At 38.3% G+C, this 25,719-nt stretch overlaps 1 protein-coding gene across 14 annotated transcripts in view; it reads right to left on the bottom strand.

Annotated features, from left to right (window-relative positions):
- TEC (tec protein tyrosine kinase) overlaps window positions 1–25,719 on the bottom strand; it is a 147,008-nt gene that overhangs the window by 83,233 nt on the left and 38,056 nt on the right. For 6 of the 14 annotated variants that reach the window (XM_073237647.1, XM_073237648.1, XM_073237650.1 and 3 more), the window contains 2 exons: window positions 5,423–5,557; window positions 4,786–4,971 (listed from right to left, as the gene is read on the bottom strand). In XM_073237647.1, the coding sequence (XP_073093748.1) occupies window positions 4,786–4,971; window positions 5,423–5,425 (189 nt within the window). In that variant the 5' untranslated portion in view covers window positions 5,426–5,557. Of the gene's footprint in view, window positions 1–4,785; window positions 4,972–5,320; window positions 5,395–5,422; window positions 5,558–25,719 lie in introns of those variants that run through there. The other 8 variants (XM_073237652.1, XM_073237651.1, XM_073237653.1 and 5 more) reach the window with 2 other exon arrangements.

Here is a 25,719-nt window from a genome sequence, read left to right as displayed (position 1 = left end):
ATCATCCTGACAGTCAACCTGAGTAAAAGATTAAAATTTCAAGCAATCAATTACAAAGAACGCTTGATTTCAGTACAACCAGAATAAAATAATAAGGGAGGCACCAGTGCCATTACAGAAAAGGCACTGAACTTAGAGTTAGTAACGCTCTTATCAAGGCTCAAAGCCTGTCTCTTGTACTTATTAGCAGTGTGACGACCTTCCTGGTTGTTCATGATGTACATTTGGGATTAACTTGCCTGCCTGCTTCTACAGGGTTAGGTCTCCCTACATTCTACCCTTTGATCCATCCAAGCATCCAACCTGCACTGAGTACTCAACTCTGCACAAGGCCCGTGGAAATGTAAAGATGGACAAGCTATGAACCCTGCCCTCAAGGAGCTTAAAGACCAATTGGGGACACAGATATGTAAATAAGGTCAGGCAATGAAATGCCACAAAAAAAAATATGTATTGGAGCACAGAGGGCTGAGGTTAAGTGGGGATCCTATGGTGGGAGGGAAACAGGAGAGGTTTCAGAAAAGGTGGGGATTGAGCTAAGTCAGAAAAGATGAGTAGATGTCTACTAGGCACTCAACACGTTTTTGATGGATAAAAGGGGGAGGGGAGACTCATAAGATTTAATAGAGCATTGTTTTGAGGAATAAAGTAAATAATGCATGTAAAGTACTTAGCACAGTACCTGGCCTATATTTGGTACTCACTTATTAGTATCAATATTACTACTAATGTGGGGAAAAGAGTTAACAAAATAGGCCTAAGGGACAGCTATCCTGAGAAAGGCCTACTTAGGTTGGCCCTTGGCTGGCATCTGGGAACTTGGTCTTTGGGAGGGTCCTACCATTCCCAGAACTAAGAAGAATAGCTCATTGTGCCCAAACTGTTTGGCAAAAACTATATGCTTTATGCCGAACACCTGCTTTCCTTCTGGAATCTGGATTTGGGTGCATGCCAGACGGGGGTACCCACATGATCAACCTCCAACAAAAGCCTTGGGCACTGAGTCTCCAGCGAGCTTCCCTGGTAGACAACATTTCACAACATTTCACAATCAGACACTCGAGGAATCATGGGCACTCTTTGTGACTCCACTGAGAAAGGCCGTTTGCAGGCTTGTGCCCGGTTTCCTCCAGATCTGCCCACTTGCCTTTCCCGTTGGCTCATCTTGCTTTGCCTCCATCCACTGCACTGAATGAGAGCTGCAAGCTCGGCTGTGTGCCTGTGAGCCACCGCAGCTAGGGGTGGCTGTGGGGATCCCTGACACGATGAGTCTCCCGGCTCTTCAACTTCATCAACTAGTTCTCAGTTTCCATACTAGAGCAGCTACAGACAACGAACCAACCAATGAGTGGCACCCAAGTCCATTTATAAAAAGTTCCTGATTTCTTAGTTAACGATAATTGCAGACTTACGAACTACTTGAAATTTTTTTTATTCAGCATCTGAACATATACAAATCTCTCTACTTCTTTTTTTCTCATCGTTATTTAAAAGGCCTTTTTCCTGATTAAATACCAGCCCTGCTCTTCCCTGCCCTCCATCTCACTACCTCATAGAGCCACCACTGAAATGTCAGGTGGTCTGACGCAGCATCATTATCTCCCTGACCAGAAAGCAAGATTGCTTAGGAAACCCAGAGTCTTTTGTTCTATGTTAAAATCATGAGTACAATCAAACAATATAAACTGCCAGGAAGATCTCTTACCAATTCTCTAGAATATGCATAAATATGAGTTAACTGAGAGCAATCAGAGCAACGAGGACAAGCCAAAGAATGGTCCACAGCAGAAACTGAAACACAAGCATGCCAGTATCAGACATGGAAGAAATGGCTAGCCTAAATTTCTTAGCATCTAGAACAGAATTCCTTAGCGTACTTCAAAAAGCCCAATAAACCTCACTTAATAAGAAGATTTTCAATAAAAGCTTATTGCCATCGTGTTGTGGGAGCTAGGGTTCAGGGAACCAGGAGAGGACAGATGTCTGGCTCACATGATTAACTGAGAGTTTCAATGAAGCATTAGTGGCATTTAATTGCCATGCAGCATAGGTACTACCTCAATTAACAGCCTACACAGTTTTTGTTTGTTTGTTTTTTGTAGAACTATGAACAACTAAAGCAAATTATCTCCAGGGCTATGTATTTTAATCCCTGAATGGCCCCCATGGTTTTTCTAATCCACTTTTGGAGTTTTACATCTATAACAAAATATTATTTTTAAAATATGTGTTGATTTTCATGGGTTACCAATGTCACAGCCCATTTGGGACTCACAGCTTCTAGGGCTTGAGAGAAGGAAACCAGAACATTTATCAGTGGAAAACAGGGAACTGAGCACATTAACCCAAACAAGGAAGAAACACAACAAGCAGGTGCTACAGCGTTTAGCTAGAAGCCAGGCAAAACATTGTCATGCAGGAATTCAGCCCAGTGTTGCCAGAATTTTTTTTTTAAGAATTGAGATCCTTACCTTAAAATTCCTAACTTTTTTTTTTAACAATTAAATCTTTATATTAAAAAAAAATAGGTCAGCTGATGTCTGTAAACACATGGGATGAGAACATGAAAAGCCACGAAGGAAAGAGAAATGGTGACATTACCTAAACAAACTGCTATACAATATGCATCCTACGGAATTAACTGAAATCATCTTGGACCCTCCCACTATGGCCTTAAAGCCAAGTCAACCAAAGTAATAAATGTCTGACACTGGCTCAAAGTTAACCCTACACAGTCATTCTCTCTTTCTCTTGAAACATGGCTAGAAATGATGAAGTTGTTGGCCTAATTCTGAATATCTGAAAAATGCTTTTAGTTGAGGTTACTACAACTAGAACTTGAAAAATAGTACAGAAAAATAGGAAAGACAAAATAAAAGTCAGGATTAGAAGCAGAAATACTTTAAGTCATCTAATTTGTATTACAAAGATTTTCTCTTTGAAATTCCACACCTAATGGAATACTGAAATAAAAGCTTTTGCAAAACCAGAATTTCTAATTACCAACTTTCTCACTTTTTAATATGGGCATCTATTTATTTTTAACTGAGAGACAAACACATCTGTGACCCTGTTTCAAGCTGAAGGTCATAAGTATGCTAACGAAACACCAGTCCCTCAGAAAAAAGTCCAGGAGGGATCAAAATGCCCAGCTGAAAGGAGATGAATGTTGACGCTAAGTGTCAGAGGATAGGTTTACCCCTGTTGTGACAACCTCCTCATTCTGTCCTTTCTGGTTCTCATGGTGGCTGAGGCTGCTCATTGGCAAGAAAGTGGGTCAGATACTATAAAGTAAGAGGGATTCTACTGTTCTTTTTATTCTGCTTAGGCTAAAACAATTAGAGCACTTTAAAGTTTGTATATTTATCATCTTCAAAGTGACTTAACAATTGTGCGTATTTTGATAGTATCAGTTCATATTTCTAAGCAGTAATGTAGGTTTCTGAAGCTTTTTTGGTTACTGAAGTACCACATTTTACCATTTTCACTGTTATATTTCTATTATTTTCTTAGATGTATTCTATTAGATTCAAATTTTAACAAACCATTTCCATAGAGCAAAAATTTGTTAATGTGTCCCCTTAAAAATCTATTTTAGATGTTTGAATAACTCATATCTGAAACCCTTTTGGAATTCTGAATTGTTCAGATTTAATAAATGGAATACAGTACCATTTATATGTGCCATTTATTACCTAACACACCCAGCAGATACTGGGACAACCCCACATACTTAAACACATTATTATTTCTGCACACACACAAATGCAAAAAAAATTCATACTACTTGCGTAGGCTAAATAAAGACAAAAGATAGCTTCACCTTAGGTCAGGCTTTGCAACTAAAACAGTTTTTGAAGTTTGGGTCTTCAGCATTTGGGGGACTTAGGAAAAGTGGATAAAGTACTCAATCTTAAGTTACATGAACCTGCAGAATTCCACAGGTCGCAATGACAAGCCACAGCAGAAATTCACAGAGTTGAGGACCACCAGTGAGTGACAGTGCCACTCTCTCTGAACTGGGGGAACGAAAACACAGAGAAATCAGTGGGAGTAAAAAAACAAAAACAAAAACAAATAAATCAATTTCTGAGGAAGGCACTTAAAAGAAAAACGTAGGATTAAATCAAATAAAAACAAACATTAAGATCACCCACAATCCAGTGTAAGCAACTAGACAAGAGTACGCAGTCAGCAGGGGCAACCCAGCCTCCAGCCGTTCCCTGGAACCCGGGAATGTTGCTAGCCAGGAGAAGCTTGGCTGGATCTGCAGTACCATATGATGCAGTCCCAACATATTAGGAGGAAAAACGGCAGGCCTTAGGTGACTATGCATTCATGCACCTCCCCAAGAGGTAGAACCAGAAGCTAAATCAACCGAAAAGTCAGGAGGTGGCTGCCAACTTGCCCTCCTTATGCCACATGCTCACTGACCAGGTTTGGTGACCTGCTCCCATCAAAGGAACTTTGTAGCAGCTGCTTATCACAAAAAAAAAAAGTTGAACAGTTCTGCCTTAAGTCAACTTCAGTAATGTGTTGGGTACATCAAATCACTAACCAGTTTTAATTAATTTCCACTTACAATGAACAACAAAGAAATATTCATATAAAGTGATCGACATAGTAGACAGTTCATATGTGCTGAAGAATTTGATACTTAATATGGTAATTTAACTTCATTAACCTAAAGCTTATTCCATAAAATTTGGGGGTGGGGATGGGGAGACAGTATTATAAAATAGTACCAACACAGAAGCAGCAAAGGACATTTTGATTGTCTCCTACCTCTGCTCGACCCTCATAGTAGGTTAGCATGGACTCTGTTAACACAAAAAGTCTCTCCTTGTAGTTTAAGGGTGATGTCTTCTTTTTCTGCTGTGACCTTTTAATAAGAATCTCTTCTAGAATAGTGTTCAAATTCATCTCGGTCTTCTGATCACTCCTTCTCCTGCCATTGAAGATCCCAATATTCTAAAGTAAGAAAATTAACAGTTGAAATAAAATGTGACATTTTAATTTTCCAAGGATGTTGTCATTCCAAATTGCCAAACTAGATTTCACCCTCTCCACAGCGGGAGCTGATGAATGTTACTCCATACACCTGGACTGAAACCTCCCAGGGCACAAAACTCATCCCCTTCTCCCTCCCCAATGTCATCCTGTCCCTCCGTATGCTGGCACTTCATAAGAAAATCTCATCAGGGGATGCCATGATGATGACTCACTCCCCAGCACCCCTCAGCTTTCTGCTTGAAAGCACTCTTTTGCTATCTAATTGCAGGAAAATGAGTATCTCAGATGGAAAAGGATATTTTATCACCTGCATGGCTGGTTTAGGCTGGTACTTAAATTGCCTCAGGATCCTGGTACACAAAATGGACAAGCACACAGATGTGGTAGACTTATGAGCTAGAGGAATTACCATAGCGGTGGAAACAGCTCACTCTCCAGCTGTGATAAGGACGTAATCTTGATCAAACACCCTCGTCACCAGAGCCACGAGGATGTTCTCTGATGTCTACACTCACATGCTTCACAGCTCTCTTCCCTCCAGTTCCTGTGTCAGCCACAAGAGAAAGGGAAATCCACCAGTCACCGCCAGCCTACTCAGGGCAGAGCCATCCGGATAAGGCCCTCAGCCCTATAGATCTGGAATCCCACATCCAAACTACCCACCCCTAGACTAAGCCTTCTAAAATTCAACAGAATTCAACTATCTGAAAGTTCAAAGAAATGCAGAAAAGGCCTAAAGAGTATTTGAGACAAGTTGAATTGACAGTAGCCCTATCTGCCCCTCCCTTCACCACACCTTTATAAAAAGTCACTGCATATCAAACCTGAGAGGCAATGGAAGTCACATGAACAATAAGGGGTTACCTGACAGCACAGCCAGAGACTTGACACTGAGGGGGCCACTGAGGAATTCTACCACGTTCACACCCAACCTGAAACCTCGAAGCTCCCTTTCAATTCCACATGACTGATATGTCATCATCCAGTCGGGCCCCCCATTTTCTGTGAAGTTACTTTACAACAGCTTAGCCTGTGTCTGTCAGTTCCTTCATTTATAATATATGGAGGTAAATACCACAGGTTATTGTGAGATTTAATGAGATGTGGGACAGAACTTACATATTACAACATTATATAATGATTTATTATTGTTATTTTTTAATTCTTTTTCCCAACTCAGAGCATTACAATCTGGAACATGATAGTAGCTTTCCAAATGACCTTCCTTTCCCCAGGCTCTTGCCTCGTTTTATTGAAAGATAGACCCTCACTCCCATTGGAGCCACTTCAAAGATACTACTTTCTTCACACCATTTCATTCATTAGCAATCCCGAGGGCCTCCTCAAAGCCTCTCTGCCCCCTGCAGGATAGCATCAAGCTACTCAGTTCGACCCTGGAGACAGTCCACAATCTGGCTGCAGCCTAAATCTGACCTTTACTTCCATTTTTCACTCCCGAAACACAGTCAAAATAGTTGGTGTTCAATCTCTGGCCTCGGGAGTCCCCTCTCATCACCCATAAAAACTCTACTGGCTCAAAACAGCTCTTCCATGAAGCCTGTACTGATGGCTCCAATTAATTAAAAACCTTCCAATCTCACACCCTGATCTCTGATCACTCATCACAGAGTTCGTCATAGTTTTCCATGTTCTACAGCAGCTGATAGACATATTCTAATTCACCGAGGTCTTTCAGCCCTGAAAAATACAGATCCCAATCTTTACGCGCACTTTAGATTCACGTAGGGAAACTTTTTTAGATACAGACGTCCAGGATCTATACCCAGATATTTTTATTCAGTTCATCTCAGGTGGGGCCCAGGGCATCATGATTTAATGTGTAGGTAGATTTGAGAGCCACTATCTTAAGGGACTGGGCTCTTAACACTAATTGTTTATACCACTCTCAATGTTTATGGCAGACTCTCAATAAGCAGCTGAAAAAAGGACCCAATCAACCCATTAGCTATCCTAAACTGACAAGTCTGGGAAAAGCTCTTGATTTTTTTGCATCTAAGTTGGTCTTCCTTATTTCAAATTAAAATTTTGGTACTCTCATTTTTTTCCTGAGAAACTGTCAACCCATCACTTCTCTGGAAATCATCTTTTTATCTTTGTGCAACACATTTTCAAGGCAAGGTGAATATGACGATTTGCAAGAACGGATTATAAAAGAGAAACAATCTATGCCCTGGAAAACAGGACATATGCAAATGTGTAATTCCTAGCCAGGAGGATAAGGGCGTGTGGCTCATCTGCAGTTCTAAAACCATGAGGTCTCAACAGCAGAGCAAGGGAGAGCATTTCATGTTGAATTCATCAGAAAATAAAATCCCCTTATCTGATTTATAGAAGAGATTAATAGTTTACAGAGAAGCATACCATCTGAGTTGAAAGGAATGTTAGACATCATCTGTTTCACTTATTATACAAATTAAGAGGCTGAGGTTTAGAAAAGTTTAGTGACTTGCCCAAAGTCACAAGCCAACACTAGAAGGGAAGTGCCCTGGTTCCAAGTGCAGGCTCCACCACTCCATGCCACATGATTAAAAGTTAGCTGTTATTTTAATAATTCACTTGTCAAAGGGAAATCCTGCCCAAATTAAACTATTAAAATTCACAGAGCTACTAAGACAACTTCTCTTTATGTAGACTTCCAGCTAAAGACAGAGGGTTCAGTGTTTACATTGGCATTGGTTCCTTCCTGAAATCCCATTAAATCAGTTTTTGTGTTGCTGGTGTTGTCATTAAGTATTAACTCTCAAGCAAACAGAAGACAAGAGAAGAGAGACAAATTTTGGGAAACTTAAAAGCAAATAAGCAAGTGGTAGTTCCCACAAGGAGGAAGCCTGGTAACTTCCAATTCATGCAGCAAAACCTCTAAACAGCTCAAGAAATCAGTAGCTCCTGGTATCTCTAAAAGTGGTGGTCAAGGACTTAGAGCAAAAAAGAATTGTTTGCATGTCTAAGAAACAGACTCTCCAAATCCTCTCTCCCATGCCCTATAGCTAGGTGACTAACTCTCCCCAACCCTGGGAGAAAACTCGAGGTTTTTTAAAGGCTATAAAACAAAGGGTGTCTATACTGGGAGAAGCTGCAAACAGTTGAGGCTAGGAGTGCCATACTGCAAAGGGAGGCTTGAGAAAAACTGCACAAGTATATACTCAAAGTTAAGACCACTTAGCTCTCTTTACCAACCTGACTCTACAATACTGGATAAGGACTCTATACTCAGAAGACCTAAAGGTACAGACATAGGAGAGCTTCCCAGCGGAAACAGCACAGCCACATCACCCTATGGTAAAATTTACAGTCGGCAAGTTCTACCCACATGCACAAAGCTTCCACTGACTTTCTAGAGCCCTACTCATGAATGACAGAAAGCCAAGGATCAACAGACAACTAAGGAAAGATTCTAATACGAATTCAAGGTCAAATCACAAATGGGAAAAAAGCATCATAGGAAACAGACTGTGAAGACAAAAGAAAAATGCTTTAACAAAACTCAATATAATCAGCATTAAGGGATGATATCACATGCATGTATGAAACAAGGTCAAGATACAGCCAAATAAAGACCGGAAAACCAAAAAAGAGGAGCACTGGGAAAAAAATATGATAGTAGAAATGAAAAACTCAATAGCAGAGGGTGAATGTAAAGTTGAGGAAATCTCCCAGGAAAAAAAGCAAAAAGCCAAAAAAATTAAAATTGGAGAAAAAATCTTCTATTCAGCCTTCTAAAAAAAAACAACTTGAAGATGTGCTCTACCAAATGAAGAATCAAACCACAAAACATATGGAATCCAGAAAACAAGTTTTCCAACACAAAGAGAGGTAAAGAGAATCTCCTAGACGACAGTGAAGGGAAATCCTAAAATGACACTTTGCAGCAAGCCGAGGGAGCAACCAGGCCAAATTAGATCAAGTTGGAAGGTTCTTTGAAAAAATTCTTCCAGGAGATGAACCTGAAGGTATTGGGAGAAGAGTGATAATAAATTAGTAAAACTTTGCCAATTTTTAAAAATAAAATAAATCAATTAATTACAGGGAAAAGAAAAAAGTGTACAGAAAAGGGAAAACACAGTATGCCACAGAGTTCAGCCATAAATAACATCGAGAACATCACAATAAGGTAAACAATAAATAATAATTTTACTACTAATTTTACTGGGGGTGAGTGAGTGCAGGCAATGTGCTTGTGTGTGGGTGGGGGATAAATTGTGAAGGGGCCACACCTCCACAGTTCTATTAGGAAGACAATAGATCACACCTAAAAATGAAAGAGCAGCAAGTGGCATCATAAGTATGTTACTTAGAGATTGATGGTACTAAAACGTTTTTAAAAATTAAAAGTTACCTCTGAGCATCAGAAAAGTATTGGCAGATGGCAGTGTAAAGGTATATGTTCTATACTCTCCTTCCCGAAAACTCTATTAAAGCAAAAAAACATAAAAACCAGAAGAAGATAATCCCATCTTCCAATAAACAAAAAGACAGCTTTCAACCCCAAACTATCAAGTATGGAACACATATCTGCCAATACTGTATGAAAAGAGGACCAAAATAGAGGACAAGGAGGAAAGTAATTTCCCTAAAAGTAAACATTGTCCTGACAGGTCAATCTAATGACTCTTTGACATCAGTGAAACTCAGAGGGATAAGTAGACCATATGAGAATCAGAAGGTATTCCTATAGAATTAGTATTTATACAGAAAAATACTAAAACTTATTATAATTACCGGTATCAAGCTTTTACTGTTTTGCTATGTGTTGGCACTGTTCTGAGCACTGTGTATCAAATCATTTAATTTTCTCAACAAACCTTCTCAAATAGGTACTATTACTATTTTACAAGTCACCTAAAAAGAATAAGAGCCAGGTTTTAATACAGGCAATCAAACTGCAGAGTCTGAAATATTAACCACTATACTACATGGCCTCTTCAGTGGAAGAGAAGGGGACTAAAGGAAAAAACATAAAAACAGCCCACTTTCACCCTCCTAGTTTAGGGAGATTGCTAACAGAACTGGGTTCAATCTCTAGATTTCAACAGAAATAACTTATTATTTCCAAGGCATCACTAAGAGGCACACCAACCTCTCAATATCAAAAACTGAAGGGAGGTGTTCTCTCGGAAGGAAGGTTTGATACTCTAAATTAGAAAATGAAGATGAAACAAAATTTCAGAGTACTCCAGCTTACTCTCCCAGCCATTCTCCACACCACAAATAGTTGACCCATTCAAAAATAAGAACCACAAATGAACCAACTCTGGGTTACAAATATCTTATTTACATAAAACTCAAAATTTAAGCCCCTTTTCTCTGTACCTCATTGGAATTATACACAGAACAATATTCTCTTTGCCCTAGGTGCTAATTGTTAAAAGTTTGGAAAATTTAACAAACAATTCCTAAAATTTGTATGGAACCACAAAAGATACTGAATAGCCAAAACAATCTTAAGAAAGAACAAAGCTGGAGGCATCACATGCCTGATTTCAAACTATAGTACAAAGCTATAGTAATAAAAACAGTATGGTACTGGCAAAAAAAAAAAACCAGATACATCAATCAATGGAACACTACAGAAAGCCCAGAAATAAATCCATGGATTTAAACAAAAGAGACCAGAATATACATGGGCAGATATAGTCTCTCCAATAATGATGTTAAGGAAACTGAGCGGTCATGTGAAAAAGAATAAAATTGGACCTTTAGCTTACACCATATGCAAAAAATAAATTGAAATGCATTAGAGACTCAAACATAAGATCGAAAACCATAAAGCTCCTAGAAGAAAAGATAGACAGTAGCTCCTTGACATAGGCCTTGGCAATTATTTTTTGGATATGTCACCAAAATCAAAGGCAACAAAAACAAAAGTAAACAACTGAGACTGTATCAAACTGAAAAGCTTCTGCACAGTAAAGGAAACCACATGCAACCCACTGAATGGGAGAAAATACTTGCAAATCATATACATGATGGGAAAAATATCCAAAATATATAAAGAATTCACAAAGCTCAATAGCAAAAAAAAAAAAAAAAACAATTAAAATATAGGCAGAAGATCTGAACAGACATTTTTCAAAGACATAAAATGGCCAAGAGGTACATGAAAAGTTGCTCAATATCACAATCATCAGGGAAATACAGATCAAAACCATAATGAGATATCACCTCACACCATTAGAATAGTTATTAAAAGACTAGAAATAAATATTGCTGAAGAAAAGAAAATCTTGATTTAATGGAAATGTAAATTGGTACAGCTGCTATGGAAAACAGCATGGAGGTTCTTTAAAAAATTAAAAAATACAACTACCATTTGATCCAGCAATTTCACTTCTGGGTAGTCAAAGAACAAAAACACTAACTCAAAAAGATATATGCACCCCCATGTTCACTACAGAATTATTTACAATAGCCTAGATATGGAAATAATTCAGGTGTTCATTGATAGCTGAATGGATAAAGAAATGGTAGTATATATATATACAATGAGATGCTATTCAGCCATAAAAAAGAATGAAATCTTGCCATTTACAACAACATAGATGGACCTCGAGGTATTATGCTGAGTGAAATAAGTCAAACAGAGAAAGACAAATAGAATATAATATTGCTTATATGGTTGAATCTAAAAAACATTACATGGAATCTAAAAATAAATAAATAAGTTCATAGATACAGTGAAGAGATTGGTGGTTGCCAGGCATTGGAGCTGTGGGAGGGGGTACAAAATGGGTACAGGGGGTCAAAAAGTACAAATTTCTAGTTATAAAATAAGTTAGTCCTGGGGATATCATTCACACTTTGATGACTATAGTTAATAATACTCTATTGCATATTTGGAAGTTACTAGGAAAACAGATATTAAAAGTTTTCACAAGAAAAAAATTGTAGTCATATATGGTGTCAGATGTTAACTAGACATTGTGGTGATCACTTTCCAGTATATACAGATATCAAATCATTTGGACTCCTGAAACTAATACGTTATATGTCAATTATACCTTAATTTTAAAAATATTAAAAATAAATTAATATTTTAATTTATTAAAATATTAAAACAGTTTGGAACACTTTACTCTAGAACAGCAATATTCTTAAGTAGGTAATGGACACTGTCACTGTTTCACCTAAGAGATATCCAAACTACCAAGAAATTATTTTCTCTGTTGCAAATCTGAGTACGAGGCTAAGCGTTCTCAGTTTCATGGTCTGGCAACTTTAGCCAAAAGATCTTAGAACCTTTTCATCTTAAAAGGTTCTGCCTGGTAAAAAAAAAAAGTTTGTTTTTTTTTAAATAAGTAGCTACCAGGGCTATAGTCCATCCTAGTTTATACAACCTTCCAAAGTATTTTTAATGAAAGCAACAGAAGTAGTAACCAGGAAAGGTAGTCAGACAGATGAAAACAAAAGCGATTTTATGTTACTAAATGACAGAATGGTAAGAGGTGTAGTAAATAAGAAAGAAATAGCCTAGTTAGCAGGGTAGAGAAAGGAGGAACTCCTTATAGGAAAGAGCACAAAGTGATTTTAAGTTGTTGGAATTCTCAGTAGGTTGAGTGATACAAAACTGCCAATATCCAGAAATATTTTCTCTACAAAATCAATAATATTATATAATTCAATCTAATATTTGGTAGTGCTCAAAAATTCATACAATTTAGTTAAGGCCCTTGGTTTCAGAACTTCTACATCAGAACACATTGCCTATTACACATTTCATCATAGATTTATGACAAATTTTAATGTTTCTAATTTTAAGAACTCTAGCATGAATAAACATCAGAATGGCATTTGTCTGAGAAATCAAATGCTGTGTGCCTGTCAACAGTATCTGCAGATTATATTTCAGTCTAAAAGTGCCTAAAATCTGTAACTATTATATAAGAACAAATCTGACCACATTCTCTTCAGCAATGAATACTCTCAGCTTAAGCCCCATATTCCTTTTGTAAAAGGGGAATTAAGCAGCAGAAATACAAACAAAAGGAAAAAAAACTGCTAGGACAGCTTCAAACACAATAAAAGACACAGCCTAGGCTCCCGAATTAACATAAGGAATTGGAGCTATTTCAGGTTTTTGGCAGCATTTTAGCTCTCAAAAGAAACACTAGCACTCTGTCTCCCTTATCTATTAAACAAAGGCACTCTGTGATAACTTGCATTTTCTTAACGTCTTTATTTCTCCTTTCAGCCAGTTGGTATGGAGTCTAAGCTACCAAGCTTTGAATACTTGTCTGCTGATCTACTGAAGTTGGACTTTGAGGAATCCAACCATCAAGATATCTAGGAAAACCCTTATTCAATAAAACTGCATCTAGAGAGAAAACAGAATATCCAGGGGTCAAAGACAAAAGTTACAGAGGCAAGCCCTCTGTTACTATCTCAGCCCTCCTGGGGACATACCCCTCCCCGCAAGCCCACTGCCATAGAGTGGGTAATAAAGGCGTGGCACTGGGGCCGAGTGAGCCCAGAAGTACGAAGGACAATTGTTTCCAATAAGGAGTCACTTCTTATGGATAAGCAAAGTGGTCTTGAGATGGAATCTACTCCTGGTGAAGATGCTATAAAGACTGTTGAAATGACAACAAAGGATTCATAATATTACATGAACATGGCTGAAAAAGTAGCATCAGGATCTGGAAGGACTGACTTGAATTTTGAAAGAAGTTCCACTGAGGGTAAAATACTATCAAATAGTATCTCATCCCACAGAGAAAGCAGTCATGAGAGGAAAAGTCAGTCAACACAGCAAACATCATTGCTGTCTTACTTTACAAAACTGTTGCAGCCTCTTCAACCTTCAGCAACCACTACCCTGATCAGTCAGCAGCCTTCAGCATGGAGGCAAGACCTTCCACCAGCAAAACGATTACAACTCACTGAAAGCTCAGATGATGGTTAGCATTTTTGAGCAATAAACTATTTTTAAATTAAGGTATGTATATTGTTTTTTTTAAAAATAATGTTATTGCACACTTAATAGACTAAATACAGTATAAACATAACCTTTGTATGCACTGGGAAATCAAAAATTCATTTGACTCACTTTATTACAAGATTCACTTTATTGCAGTAGTCTGGAATCAAACTCAAGATATCTCCAAGATATGCCTATAAATTGATAGTGTATTTCTTGTTTGCTCTACCCATCACTGTCATTATCTGGCCCATTTATTATATGTAATTCTGCTGTTTTTAAAAATAGATACAAATTCATTAACACTCCCCCTATTTAGAGTCAAAGTCCATGTCTCCTCCCCTTGAATCTGAGTGGGCTTTTGACTCCTTCAGTTAGTACAGTACAGCAGAAGGGACACTATGTGATCTCTGAGGCTAGGCCAGAAAAGGACAAGTCACTCCTGCCTGATGCTTTTGACTTCTCACTCTATGGACAATCCCTCTTGGAACCCAGCCAGTATAGTGACAGAAGCTCCCACCCAGTAGAGTAAAGCCACATATAGGTGTACTAGTGCAGAATTCCCGCTGGGTCCAGCCTTCAAATAATCCTAGCCCAGGAGCCAGACATGTGAGCTGGAGAATTCTCAGGTGATTCCAGCTCCAAGTTCCCTGAGATACTCCTAGCTATCAAGTTTTCCCAGATAAGAGCAAAGATACTGTGGAATAGACACAAGACATTCCCACTGTGCCCGGCCTAATTCTTAACCTACAGAATCCACGAGTGCAATAAAACAGTGTTGTTGTGTGTCTGTAAGTCTGACGGTTTGTTACAGAGCAATGGATAACTGGCACATATAATAGACTATATCATTCGTGACCACCCATTCTCATTTCATTCATCTCTAATCCCGGTCAACCTTCTTCCTTCCCTTAAATGCTTTCTCTTCTTCACTCATTCATCTTTCCATCATTTTCAGTTCATGAGTCAATTTGTCCATAGAATAGTTGCAGATATTCATGTAATCATTCATTCTGATGTTTACTGCACAGCCATAAGGAACTATGCATAAGGCACTGAAGTGGTTACAAAGATGAAGAAGACATGCTCTTTGCTCTGGGGAGGCATGGGAAAGGATGACTTAAAAAGCTACAGTACAGTTTATTAAGTGCTATAAAAGTGGTATTGGCAAAGTGTTTTCAAACACTAATAGCCTGTAGAAATCACTACTATGTGATTATTAAAGAGGAAAAAACTGCCCTTCTTCAAAGTATTGTGGACCACTTCAATGAGAAAATGACACATGAACAAAATTTTAACAGATGGCTAGAGATATATCAACACATGAATAAAAGTAGATGTTAATGATCTGGTCCTTAAAATCACTTCTACATATTATGCATATGAGAATTCTTTCTTAAAGGTTGTTTGATGTTGATCAGAATCATTAACAGGAAATAGAAGTTAAAAATGTCATGTGGTCACTCATTTTCAAAAGTTTTACAGTGGCTCTCCACTATGAGTTGATTTTGCATACTTTGTTAGCATAGAAAAGGAGAAGTTAAACAGAAGAGCTATAGCTTTAATTATAGAGGAATGACTCACTTGATCACACATATACCTCATTTTACAGACCAGATGCATCCCAAGTATATGGCTGAAATTAAATGTTAAATGGAGTAATTTTTCTATTTGGATTCAATTGTAGGATCAAAAACATATTCCCATGGGGAAAAGCATTTACTCAGTACAAGCCTTTGGAAAGAAATAAACTGATGTTGGAACCCAAGCAATTCTGGGTGTTAGTAAATCTAGTATTTGACAGACTTTCACTTCACCATCATCCTACTATCTCCTCCAAAAGAAACAAATGTTTCTTACTCATAAAAATCCCTCAACCATACAAAGATTTTTCAAGCTAGATCCTTCTCCTTTTAGGGTGATATCCAAGCACTAAATCTCATATCATGCTTTGCCAACAGATGATCACATATTTCAGTGAGCCTGAAAATTCCATTATATGGGAAATCATATTCTATAAAATAAGTTGATGCCTTATTTTTTCCAGTGCTGTGTAAAATTCTGAATATCAAATTTACTTAAATAAGCAACACTGATATTTGGAAAGCCACACAATAAATTAGCTTATATATGTGTGTATAACATACATTTACATACAATTTCCATTCTGTTCCATGCAATTTCTCAAAAGCATATTTCCAAGTACTTTTTTTCCCCCTCTGAATACTCTGGTTTACACAAATCAAACAGAAGAAAATATATTTGGCATGATCTAGCAACCAGTACACTGCCTGAAACAACAAGTATTCAACAAGTATTGTATGACTTAGTGATTTCACTTTATTTAAGCCTCCACAGTATATAGTTCAGAAGCCACCCTCAAAGGTAACAGAAGTATCTACTCCAGACCCTTCACCATTTTTAATTTCTCAATTTACTGTCACTGGACAGTCTTGAAGGAAAAAATCTCCTATTTCAAAAGTATATTCATCTGCGTTTTAAATCAGCAGGGGCCCAGAATCATAAATTGACAAACAACTAATAGGATCCTTTTTTCCTCTGAGATGCTCCTGAGGATTCATTCTGTCCTCTGCAAGAGGTTCTTTCTTCTGAAGGGGCTGGCGGCTCAGAGCTCACTCATCTCTGATGTGTGAACTGGCGGTGTCTCTACCAAGCTCATCTGCTCTCATCCCTTTGATGTGACAGGTCTTTGTCCACCGTTACTCCAGATCCCCTGCTAATAGATGAAAGTAAGCCCTTACCTCACGATGCCAGTGAAGGAAAACTCACAGACTCTGAGGGCCCTGTGATAACATCTGTAAGACTGATGCCCTGAAGCTGGTATCTCTAATGTAGCCTTCAGCCCTAAGATTCTATGTCACTTTATGTTCTAGAAATCCACTTATTCCCCATATTACTACTAACTTAAACACAGAAAATTCAACCATCTGGAAGGCAGCCTGTACCTTCTGATACATTACACTATCAATTTTTCACTTTGTCTCTTGACAGAGCTGAAGAAGACATAAACAATCATTATCCTAGGGATTTCTTTCTCTCTGTCAGCCCGTTATCTTATTTCACCAGTTACTTACACGTGAACTTCTGGGTGAGCGGTATGATTTAATGGAAAGAATCTGAACTTTGGAGTCTGACTGACCTGGTTCTACATCTTAGCTTTGCCATTTGTTAACTGGAAAACTTTATGCAAGTCACTTATCTCCTTTGAGACTATTCCTTATCTGTAAAATGAGGAGGATCTTGATACCAACGTTAAAGAGGTATCACGAGGCATAAACCAGGAAATGCACATTAGGCTTCTAACATGTAGCACACACTCAGGAAAGCAACTGGTCTGTTGGCTGCCACTGTATCTTTGTTCTGAACACATTTACACAATCAACAATTGTTAACTGAGAATCTGCTAAGTGCCATACATGTTATTAGAGACTCTGAGACACAAAATAAAGTATTATGACACAGCGAGGAAGGTACCCAAAGCCTAGGAGAAAAGCCAGATAGACAGAAGCTAACAATTTCATACCATGTGGTAAGTGCCAAATCACAGATGGATACCAGCTTCAACTCTGCCTGGAGGTGGGATGTGGAAAGATAATCTGCAAAGATGATAGCTGAGCTGGGCCAAAAGGCTGTGTTAGTTGTTGCTTTTAGAAGATAATGGGGCTAGGGCACATCAGGACCAAGGCCTCAGCTTCAAAGAATGCAAGGTGAGTGGGAAGGAAAACAAACAGTAGAAACAGCTTTTACTAACTTAAATATATCCTCTTTCAATAATCCTTCCTCTTCCCACTCCTTCCAAACATACACACGCACTCTCAAAGGAGTGAATGTTGTTTCCACTATTAAGAGGAAATCACAACCCAAAGTGATTCATTTCTACTCCTGTGTTTATTTGGTCATTCATTTTCTAACCAAACAATGGTTATTTTAAATTTACTTGTTTCAGGCACTGAGTCAGGAATACAATGATGCAATGGAAAACACAAGCCCTGCCTTCATTGAGCTTACACTCCATGGGGCTTTTGATCTGATGCCTTAAAGCACGTTCATTTGCCTAAAACGGCTTCTTGTCAACTATCACAGAGGACAGGGATACACTGAATCCAGGACATTTGATTACACAAAATAAGGGCTGGCATTCTGATAATTACAGATAATTGGTCCTAAATCCCTCAATTAAGAGATAAAAGTTAAAGTCCAAGAAACCCTTTGTTCATTAATACTATTATCAATATCTTAATTTCAAAAAATTAACCACTTATCATAGCTATTTTTGGAGAGTCATAGGTTAAAATTATGTTGTTTTCTTCCAAGTGTCACTCAAAGGGTAAGGTTTTGTACACGCACAATCACACAGTCCTTTAACTTTTAAAATTGCATCCCACTCAGTGTTTGATTTCATCATATGAGTTAACACATGTAAAACATTCATAAGAGTACCTGGCATATAAATGTCATGTAAGTGCCGGCTATCAGTCTCATCATTTTAATTGAATTTTCATAGTGTTACTGTTAATCACTAAGAAATTTAAAAGTACAGTAGTAGTATACCTACTTGGAACATGAATAAATAAAAGCAAAGAGCATGTAAGCAAAATAATAATAATAGTATCCTCAAGATTAGAAATCTAGTGTCCTTACTACCAGACTTCTAGAGTAAGTGTGGCTACATTAAAGTGCTGAAGAGCTACATAGAAAACATGTACCTTAACTGATGTATAATTTGTACTTTGTATATATTCAGAGAGAAATTTAGACACTGTACAGTAAAAATACATAACAAAACTTAACTAAAGAAGTGCAAGACTTGTGCACTGAAAACTATAAAATGTTGAAATTAAATAAGACCTAAATGGAAAGACAAATTGAAAGACATAATATTGCTAAAATGGCAATACTTCCAAATGGCTCTACAGATTCAATGCAGTCCCTGTCAACATTCCACCTGCCCTTTTTTCATTGCAGACATGGACAGGCTGATCTGTAAACTCACACAGTAATGCTGAATATCCAAACCAATCTTGAAAGAAAAAGAATAAAGTTGGTAGGACTCAAACTCCCAATTTCAAAACTTACTACAATATTACAGCAATCCAAATATATGTGATAACTACGTAAGGATAGAAGTATAGATCAGCAATACAGAATTGAGAGTCCAGCAATAAACCCATACCTCTATGGGCAGTTGATTTTTGGTGAGAGTATCAAGACCTTAAAGGAGGAAAGAACAGACTTAACAAATGGTGCTGGAACAACTGGATATGCATCATTTTCACTACTTCACACCATACACAGAAATGATCTTAAGCAGATAAAAAAAATTAATGTAAAAACTACAATTATAGGGGGGACGGAGCCAAGATGGCAGCGTGAGTAGAGCAGAGGAACTCTCCTCCGAAAAACACATAGAATTATGAAAATATAACAAAGACAACTTCATAAAATAGAGACCAGAGGACACAGGACAACATCCAGACCACATCCACACCTGTGAGAACCCAGCGCCTCGCGAAGGGGGAGAGGAAGGCCACAAACCAACAAGAAGGAAAGCTCTTCCAGCTGTCACTCATACCAGCTCTGCAAACTATCTCTATCACCATGAAAAGGCAAAACTACAGGCAGACAAAGATCACAGAGACAACACCTGAGAAGGAAACAGACCTAACCAGTCCTCCTGAAAAAGAATTCAAAATAAAAATCATGAACATGCTGACAGAGACGCAGAGAAAAATGCAAGAGCAATGGGATGAGCTACAGAGAAAAATGCAAGAGCAATGGGATGAAGTCTGGAGGGAGATCACAGATGTCAGGAAGGAGACCACAGAAGTGAAACAATCCCTGGAAGGATTTATAAGCAGAATGGATAAGATGCAAGAGGCCATTGAAGGAATAGAAGCCAGAGAACAGGAACATATAGAAGCTGACATAGAGGGAGATAAAAGGATCTCCAGGAACGAAACAACACTAAGAGAACTATGTGACCAATCAAAAGGAATAATATTAGTATTATACGGGCACCAGAAGAAGAAGAAAGAGGAAAAGGGATAGAAAGTCTCTCTGAAGAAATAATTGCTGAAAACTTCCCCAAACTGGGGGAGGAAATAATCGAACAGACCATGGAAATACACAGAACCCCCAACAGAAAGGATCCAAGGAGGATAACACCAAGACACATAGTAATTAAAATGGCAAGGATCAAGGACAAGGAAAGACTTTTAAAGGGAGCTAGAGAGAAAAAGGTCACCTATAAAGGAAAACCCATCAGGCTAACATCAGACTTCTCAACACAAACCCTACAGGCCAGAAGAGAATGGCATGATATATTTAATGCAATGAAACAGAAGGGCCTTGAACCAAGGATACTGTATCCAGCACAACGATGATTTAAATATGAAGGCAGGATTAAACAATTCCCAGACATGCAAAAGCTGAGGAAATTTGCCTCCCACAAATCACGTCTACAGGGCATCTTACAGGGACTGCTCTAGATGGGAGCACTCCTAAAAAGAGCACAGAACAAAATATACAACATATGAAGAATGGAGGAGGAGGAATAAGAAGGGAGAGAAGAAAAGAATCTCCAGACAGTGTATATAACAGCTCAATAAGCGAGCTAAGTTAGGCAGTAAGATACTAAAGAAGCTAACCTTGAACCTTTGGAAACCACGAATCTAAAGCCTGCAATGGCAATAAGTAGATATCTCTCAATAGTCACCCTAAATGTAAATGGACTGAATGCACCAATCAAAAGACACAGAGTAATAGAATGGATGAAAAAGCAAGACCCATCTATACGCTGCTTACAAGAAACTCACCTCAAACCCAAAGACATGTACAGACTAAAAGTCAAGGGATGGAAAAACATACATCAGGCAAACAATGGTAAGAAGAAAGCAGGGGTTGCAGTACTAATATCAGACAAAATAGACTTCAAAACAAAGAAAGTAACAAGAGATAAAGGATACTACATAATGATAAAGGGCTCAGTCCAACAAGAGGATATAACCATTCTAAATATATATGCAGCCAACACAGGAGCACCAGCATTTGTGAAAGAAATACTAACAGAACTAAAGAGGGAAATAGACTGCAATGCATTCATTTTAGGAGACTTCAACACACCACTCACCCCAAAGGATAGATCCATTGGGCAGAAAATAAGTAAGGACACACAGGTATTGAACAACACACTGGAACAGATTGACCTAACAGACACCTATAGAACTCTACATCCAAAAGCAACAGGATATACATTTTTCTCAAGTGCACATGGAACATTCTCCAGTATACACCACATATTAGCGCACAAAAAGAGCCTCAGTAAATTCCAAAATATTGAAATTCTACCAACCAATTTTTCAGACCACAAAGGTATAAAACTAGAAATAAAGTCTACAAAGAAAACAAAAAGGATCACAAACACATGGAGGCTTAACAACATGCTTCTCAATAAAAAAAGGATCAATGAACAAATCAAAATAGAGATCAAGGAATATATGGAAACAAATGACAACAACACAAAGCCCCAACTTCTTTGGCATGAAGCAAAAGCAGTCTTAAGAGGAAAGTATATAGTGATGCAGGCACACCTGAAGAAGGAAGAACAATCCCAAATGAATAGTCTAACATCACAACTATCGAAACTGGAAAAAGAAGAACAAATAAGACCTAAAGTCAGCAGAAGGAGGGACATAATAAACATCACAGAAGAAATAAACAAAATTGAGAAGAATAAAACAATAGCAAAAATCAAAGAAACCAAGAGCTGGTTCTTTGAGAAAATAAACAAAATAGATAAGCCTCTAGCCAAACTTATTAGGAGAAAAAGAGAATCAACACAAATCAACTTAATCAGAAACGAGAATGGAAAAATCATGACAGACACCATAGAAAATATAAAGAATTATTAAACACAACTATGAAAGCCTATATACCAACAAGCTGGAAAACCTAGAAGAAATGGACAACTTCCTAGAAAAATACAACCTCCCAAGACTGACCAAGGAAGAAACACAAAAGTTAAACAAACCAATTACAAGCAAAGAAATTGAAATGGTAATCAAAAACCTACCCAAGAACAAAACCCCGGGACCGGATGGATTTACCTCGGAATTTTATCAGAGAAGACATAATACCCATTCTCCTTAAAGTGTTCCCAAAAATAGAAGAGGAGGGAATACTCCCAAACTCATTCTATGAAGCCAACATCACCCTAATACCAAAACCAGGCAAAGACCCCACCGAAAAAGAAGATTACAGACCAATATCCCTGATGAATGTAGATGCAAAAATACTCGGTAAAATATTAGCAAACAGAATTCAACAGTATATCAAAAGGATCATACACCATAACCAAGTGGGATTCATCCCAGGGATGCAAGGATGGTACAACATTTGAAAATCCATCAACATCATCCACCACATCAACAAAAAGAAAGACAAAAACCACATGATCATCTCCATAGATGCTGAAAAAGCATTTGACAAAATTCAACATCCATTCATGATAAAAACTCTCAGCAAAATGGGAATAGAGAGCAAGTACCTCAACATAATAAAGGCCACATATCATAAACCCACAGCCAACATTATACTGAACAGCGAGAACCTGAAAGCATTTCCTCTGAGATCGGGAACCAGACAGGGATGCCCACTCTCCCCACTGTTATTTAACATAGTACTGGAGGTCCTAGCCACGGCAATCAGACAAAACAAAGAAATACAAGGAATCCAGATTGGTAAAGAAGAAGTTAAACTGTCACTACATGCAGATGATATGATACTGTACATAAAAACCCCTAAAGACTCAACTCCAAAACTACTGGAACTGATATCGGAATACAGCAAAGTTGCAGGATACAAAATTAACACACAGAAATATGTAGCTTTCCTATACACTAACAATGAACCAATAGACAGAGAAATCAGGAAAACAATTCCATTCACAATTGCATCAAAAAGAATAAAATACCTAGGAATAAACCTAACCAAAGAAGTGAAAGACTTATACTCTGAAAACTACAAGTCACTCTTAAGAGAAATTAAAGGGGACACTAACAAATGGAAACTCATCCCATGCTCATGGCTAGGAAGAATCAATATCATCAAAATGGCCATCCTGCCCAAAGCAATATACAGATTTGATGCAATCCCTATCAAATTACCAGCAACATTCTTCAATGAATTGGAACAAATAATACAAAAATTCATATGGAAACACCAAGGACCCCGAATAGCCAAAGCAATCCTGAGAAAGAAGAATAAAGTAGGGGGGATCTCACTCCCCAATTTCAAGCTCTACTACAAAGCCATAGTAACCAAGACAATTTGGTACTGGCACAAGAACAGAGCCACAGACCAGTGGAACAGATTAGAGACTCCAGAAATTAACCCAAACATATATGGTCAATTAATATTTGATAAAGGAGCCATGGACATACAATGGCAAAATGACAGTCTCTTCAACAGATGGTGCTGGCAAAACTGGACAGCACATGTAGGAGAATGAAACTGGACCTTTGTCTAACCCCATATACAAAGGTAAACTCAAAATGGATCAAAGACCAGAATGTAAGTCATGAAACCATAAAACTCTTGGAAAAAAAGATAGGCATAAACCTCTTAGACATAAACATGAGTGACCTCTTCTTGAACATATCTCCCCAGGCTAGGAAAACATCAGCAAAAATGAGCAAGTGGGACTACATTAAGCTGAAAAGTTTCTGTACAGCGAAAGACACCATCAAAAGAACAAAAAGGAACCCTACAGTATGGGAGAATATATTTGAAAATGACAGATCTGATGAAGGCTTGATGTCCAGAATATATAAAGAGCTCACACGCCTCAACAAACAAAAGCAAATAACCCAATTAAAAAATGGGCAGAGGAACTGAACAGACAGTTCTCTAAAAAAGAAATACAGATGGCCAACAGACCCATGAAAAGATGCTCCACATCGCTAATTATCAGAGAAATGCAAATTAAAACTACAATGAGGTATCACCTCACACCAGTAAGGATGGCTGCCATCCAAAAGACAAACAACAACAAATGTTGACGAGGCTGTGGAGAAAGGGGAACCCTCCTACACTGCTGGTGGGAATGTAAATTAGTTCAACCACTGTGGAAAGCAGTATGGAGGTTCATCAAAATGCTCAAAACAGACTTACCATTTGACCCAGGAATTTCACTCCTAGGTATTTACCCTAAGAACGCAGCAATCAAGTTTGAGAAAGACAGATGCACCCCTATGTTTATTGCTGCACTATTTACAATAGCCAAGATATGGAAGCAACCTAAATGTCCATCAGTAGATGAATGGATAAAGAAGATGTGGTACATATACACAATGGAATACTACTCAGCCATAAGAAGAGGGCAAATCCTACCATTTGCAGCAACATGGATGGAGCTGGAGGGTATTATGCTCAGTGAAATAAGCCAAGCGGAGAAAGAGAAATACCAAATGATTTCACTCATCTGAGGAGTGTAAGAACAAAGGAAAAACTGAAGGAACAAAACAGCAGCGGAATTACAGAACCCAAAAATGGACTAACAGGTACCAAAGGGAAAGGAACTGGGGAGGATGGGTGGGCAGGGGGGGATAAGGGGAGGTAAGAAGGTGGGTATTAAGATTAGCATGCATGGGAGGGAGAAAGGGGAGGGTGGCTGTACAACACAGAGAGGACAAGTAGTGATTCTACATTTTGCTATGCTGATGGACAGTGACCGTAATGTGGTTTTTAGGGGGCACCTGATATAGGGGAGAGCATAGTAAACATAGTATTCTTCATGTAAGTGTAGATTAAAGATTTTTTTTAAAAAATTAGTTCCTGTGTGCTGACCTCCAATGAGTTCTACACAGTGGTATAGAGGGCATGTCAAAGTGTGGGCAAATGGTCTGTTTGTTTCTATGCAGAAGATCAAGGCCTAGCTTGGCTACCCAGAAAATGAACTAAGATATGATATGAGGAGGAGCTTCCGGCATCAGCACTCTCTGGAGGACTCGTGCCAGGGGATGATCATCAAAAAGTCTCCACAGGGATCCGGACGATGCTGCAGTTGTGGCTGCGTCCACCCCACCATTTCCTGGACTTGACATTGGAATGAGGAGGGAGATGTCTAGGCTGGCATGTGCATACAGTGAGACAACGAATTTGACCGGATCTGTACTGTTAGAACTCAATCAGGAGTTGGGAGGGGTGCAAGTTGTAGCGCTCCAAAATCTTATGACTATAGACTATCTACGGTTAAAAGAACATAGGGGATGTGAACAGATCCCAGAAATGGGTTGCTTTAATTTGTCTGACTTCTCTCAGATTGTTCAAGTACAGTTGGACAATATCCATCATATCATAGACTAATTTTCACAAATGCCTAGGGTGCCTAAATGGTTTCCTTGGCTTCACTGGAGATGGCTGGTAATTATAGATTTGCTTTGTTTATGTCACCGTATTCCTATTATGTTAATATGTATGCGCAAGTTAGTTAGTAGTTTAAAACCTATACATGCTTAAGGTACTCTACAAGAAGATATGTCAAAGAAATAATCAATCCTCCCATGTTTTCTTCCATATGCTACCTCTATAGCTTTTCTTCTTCCTTCCTAATTACAACCCTTAAATAGAATTCGTGCCTCATATCGAATTTACCGAGTATAATAATTCCTCCAGGTGGTAAAGATACCTCGAGACAAGTGCTGGGCATAGAAGCCACAGGGCATAAATCTGTAAAGAAGTAAAAAGCTAAC

Source organism: Manis javanica, chromosome 5, assembly GCF_040802235.1.
Source record: "Manis javanica isolate MJ-LG chromosome 5, MJ_LKY, whole genome shotgun sequence".
Taxonomy (NCBI): Eukaryota; Metazoa; Chordata; class Mammalia; order Pholidota; family Manidae; genus Manis; species Manis javanica.
The sequence above is the reverse complement of the archived record's forward strand: the minus strand, read 5'-3'. Positions and strand labels throughout refer to the sequence as shown.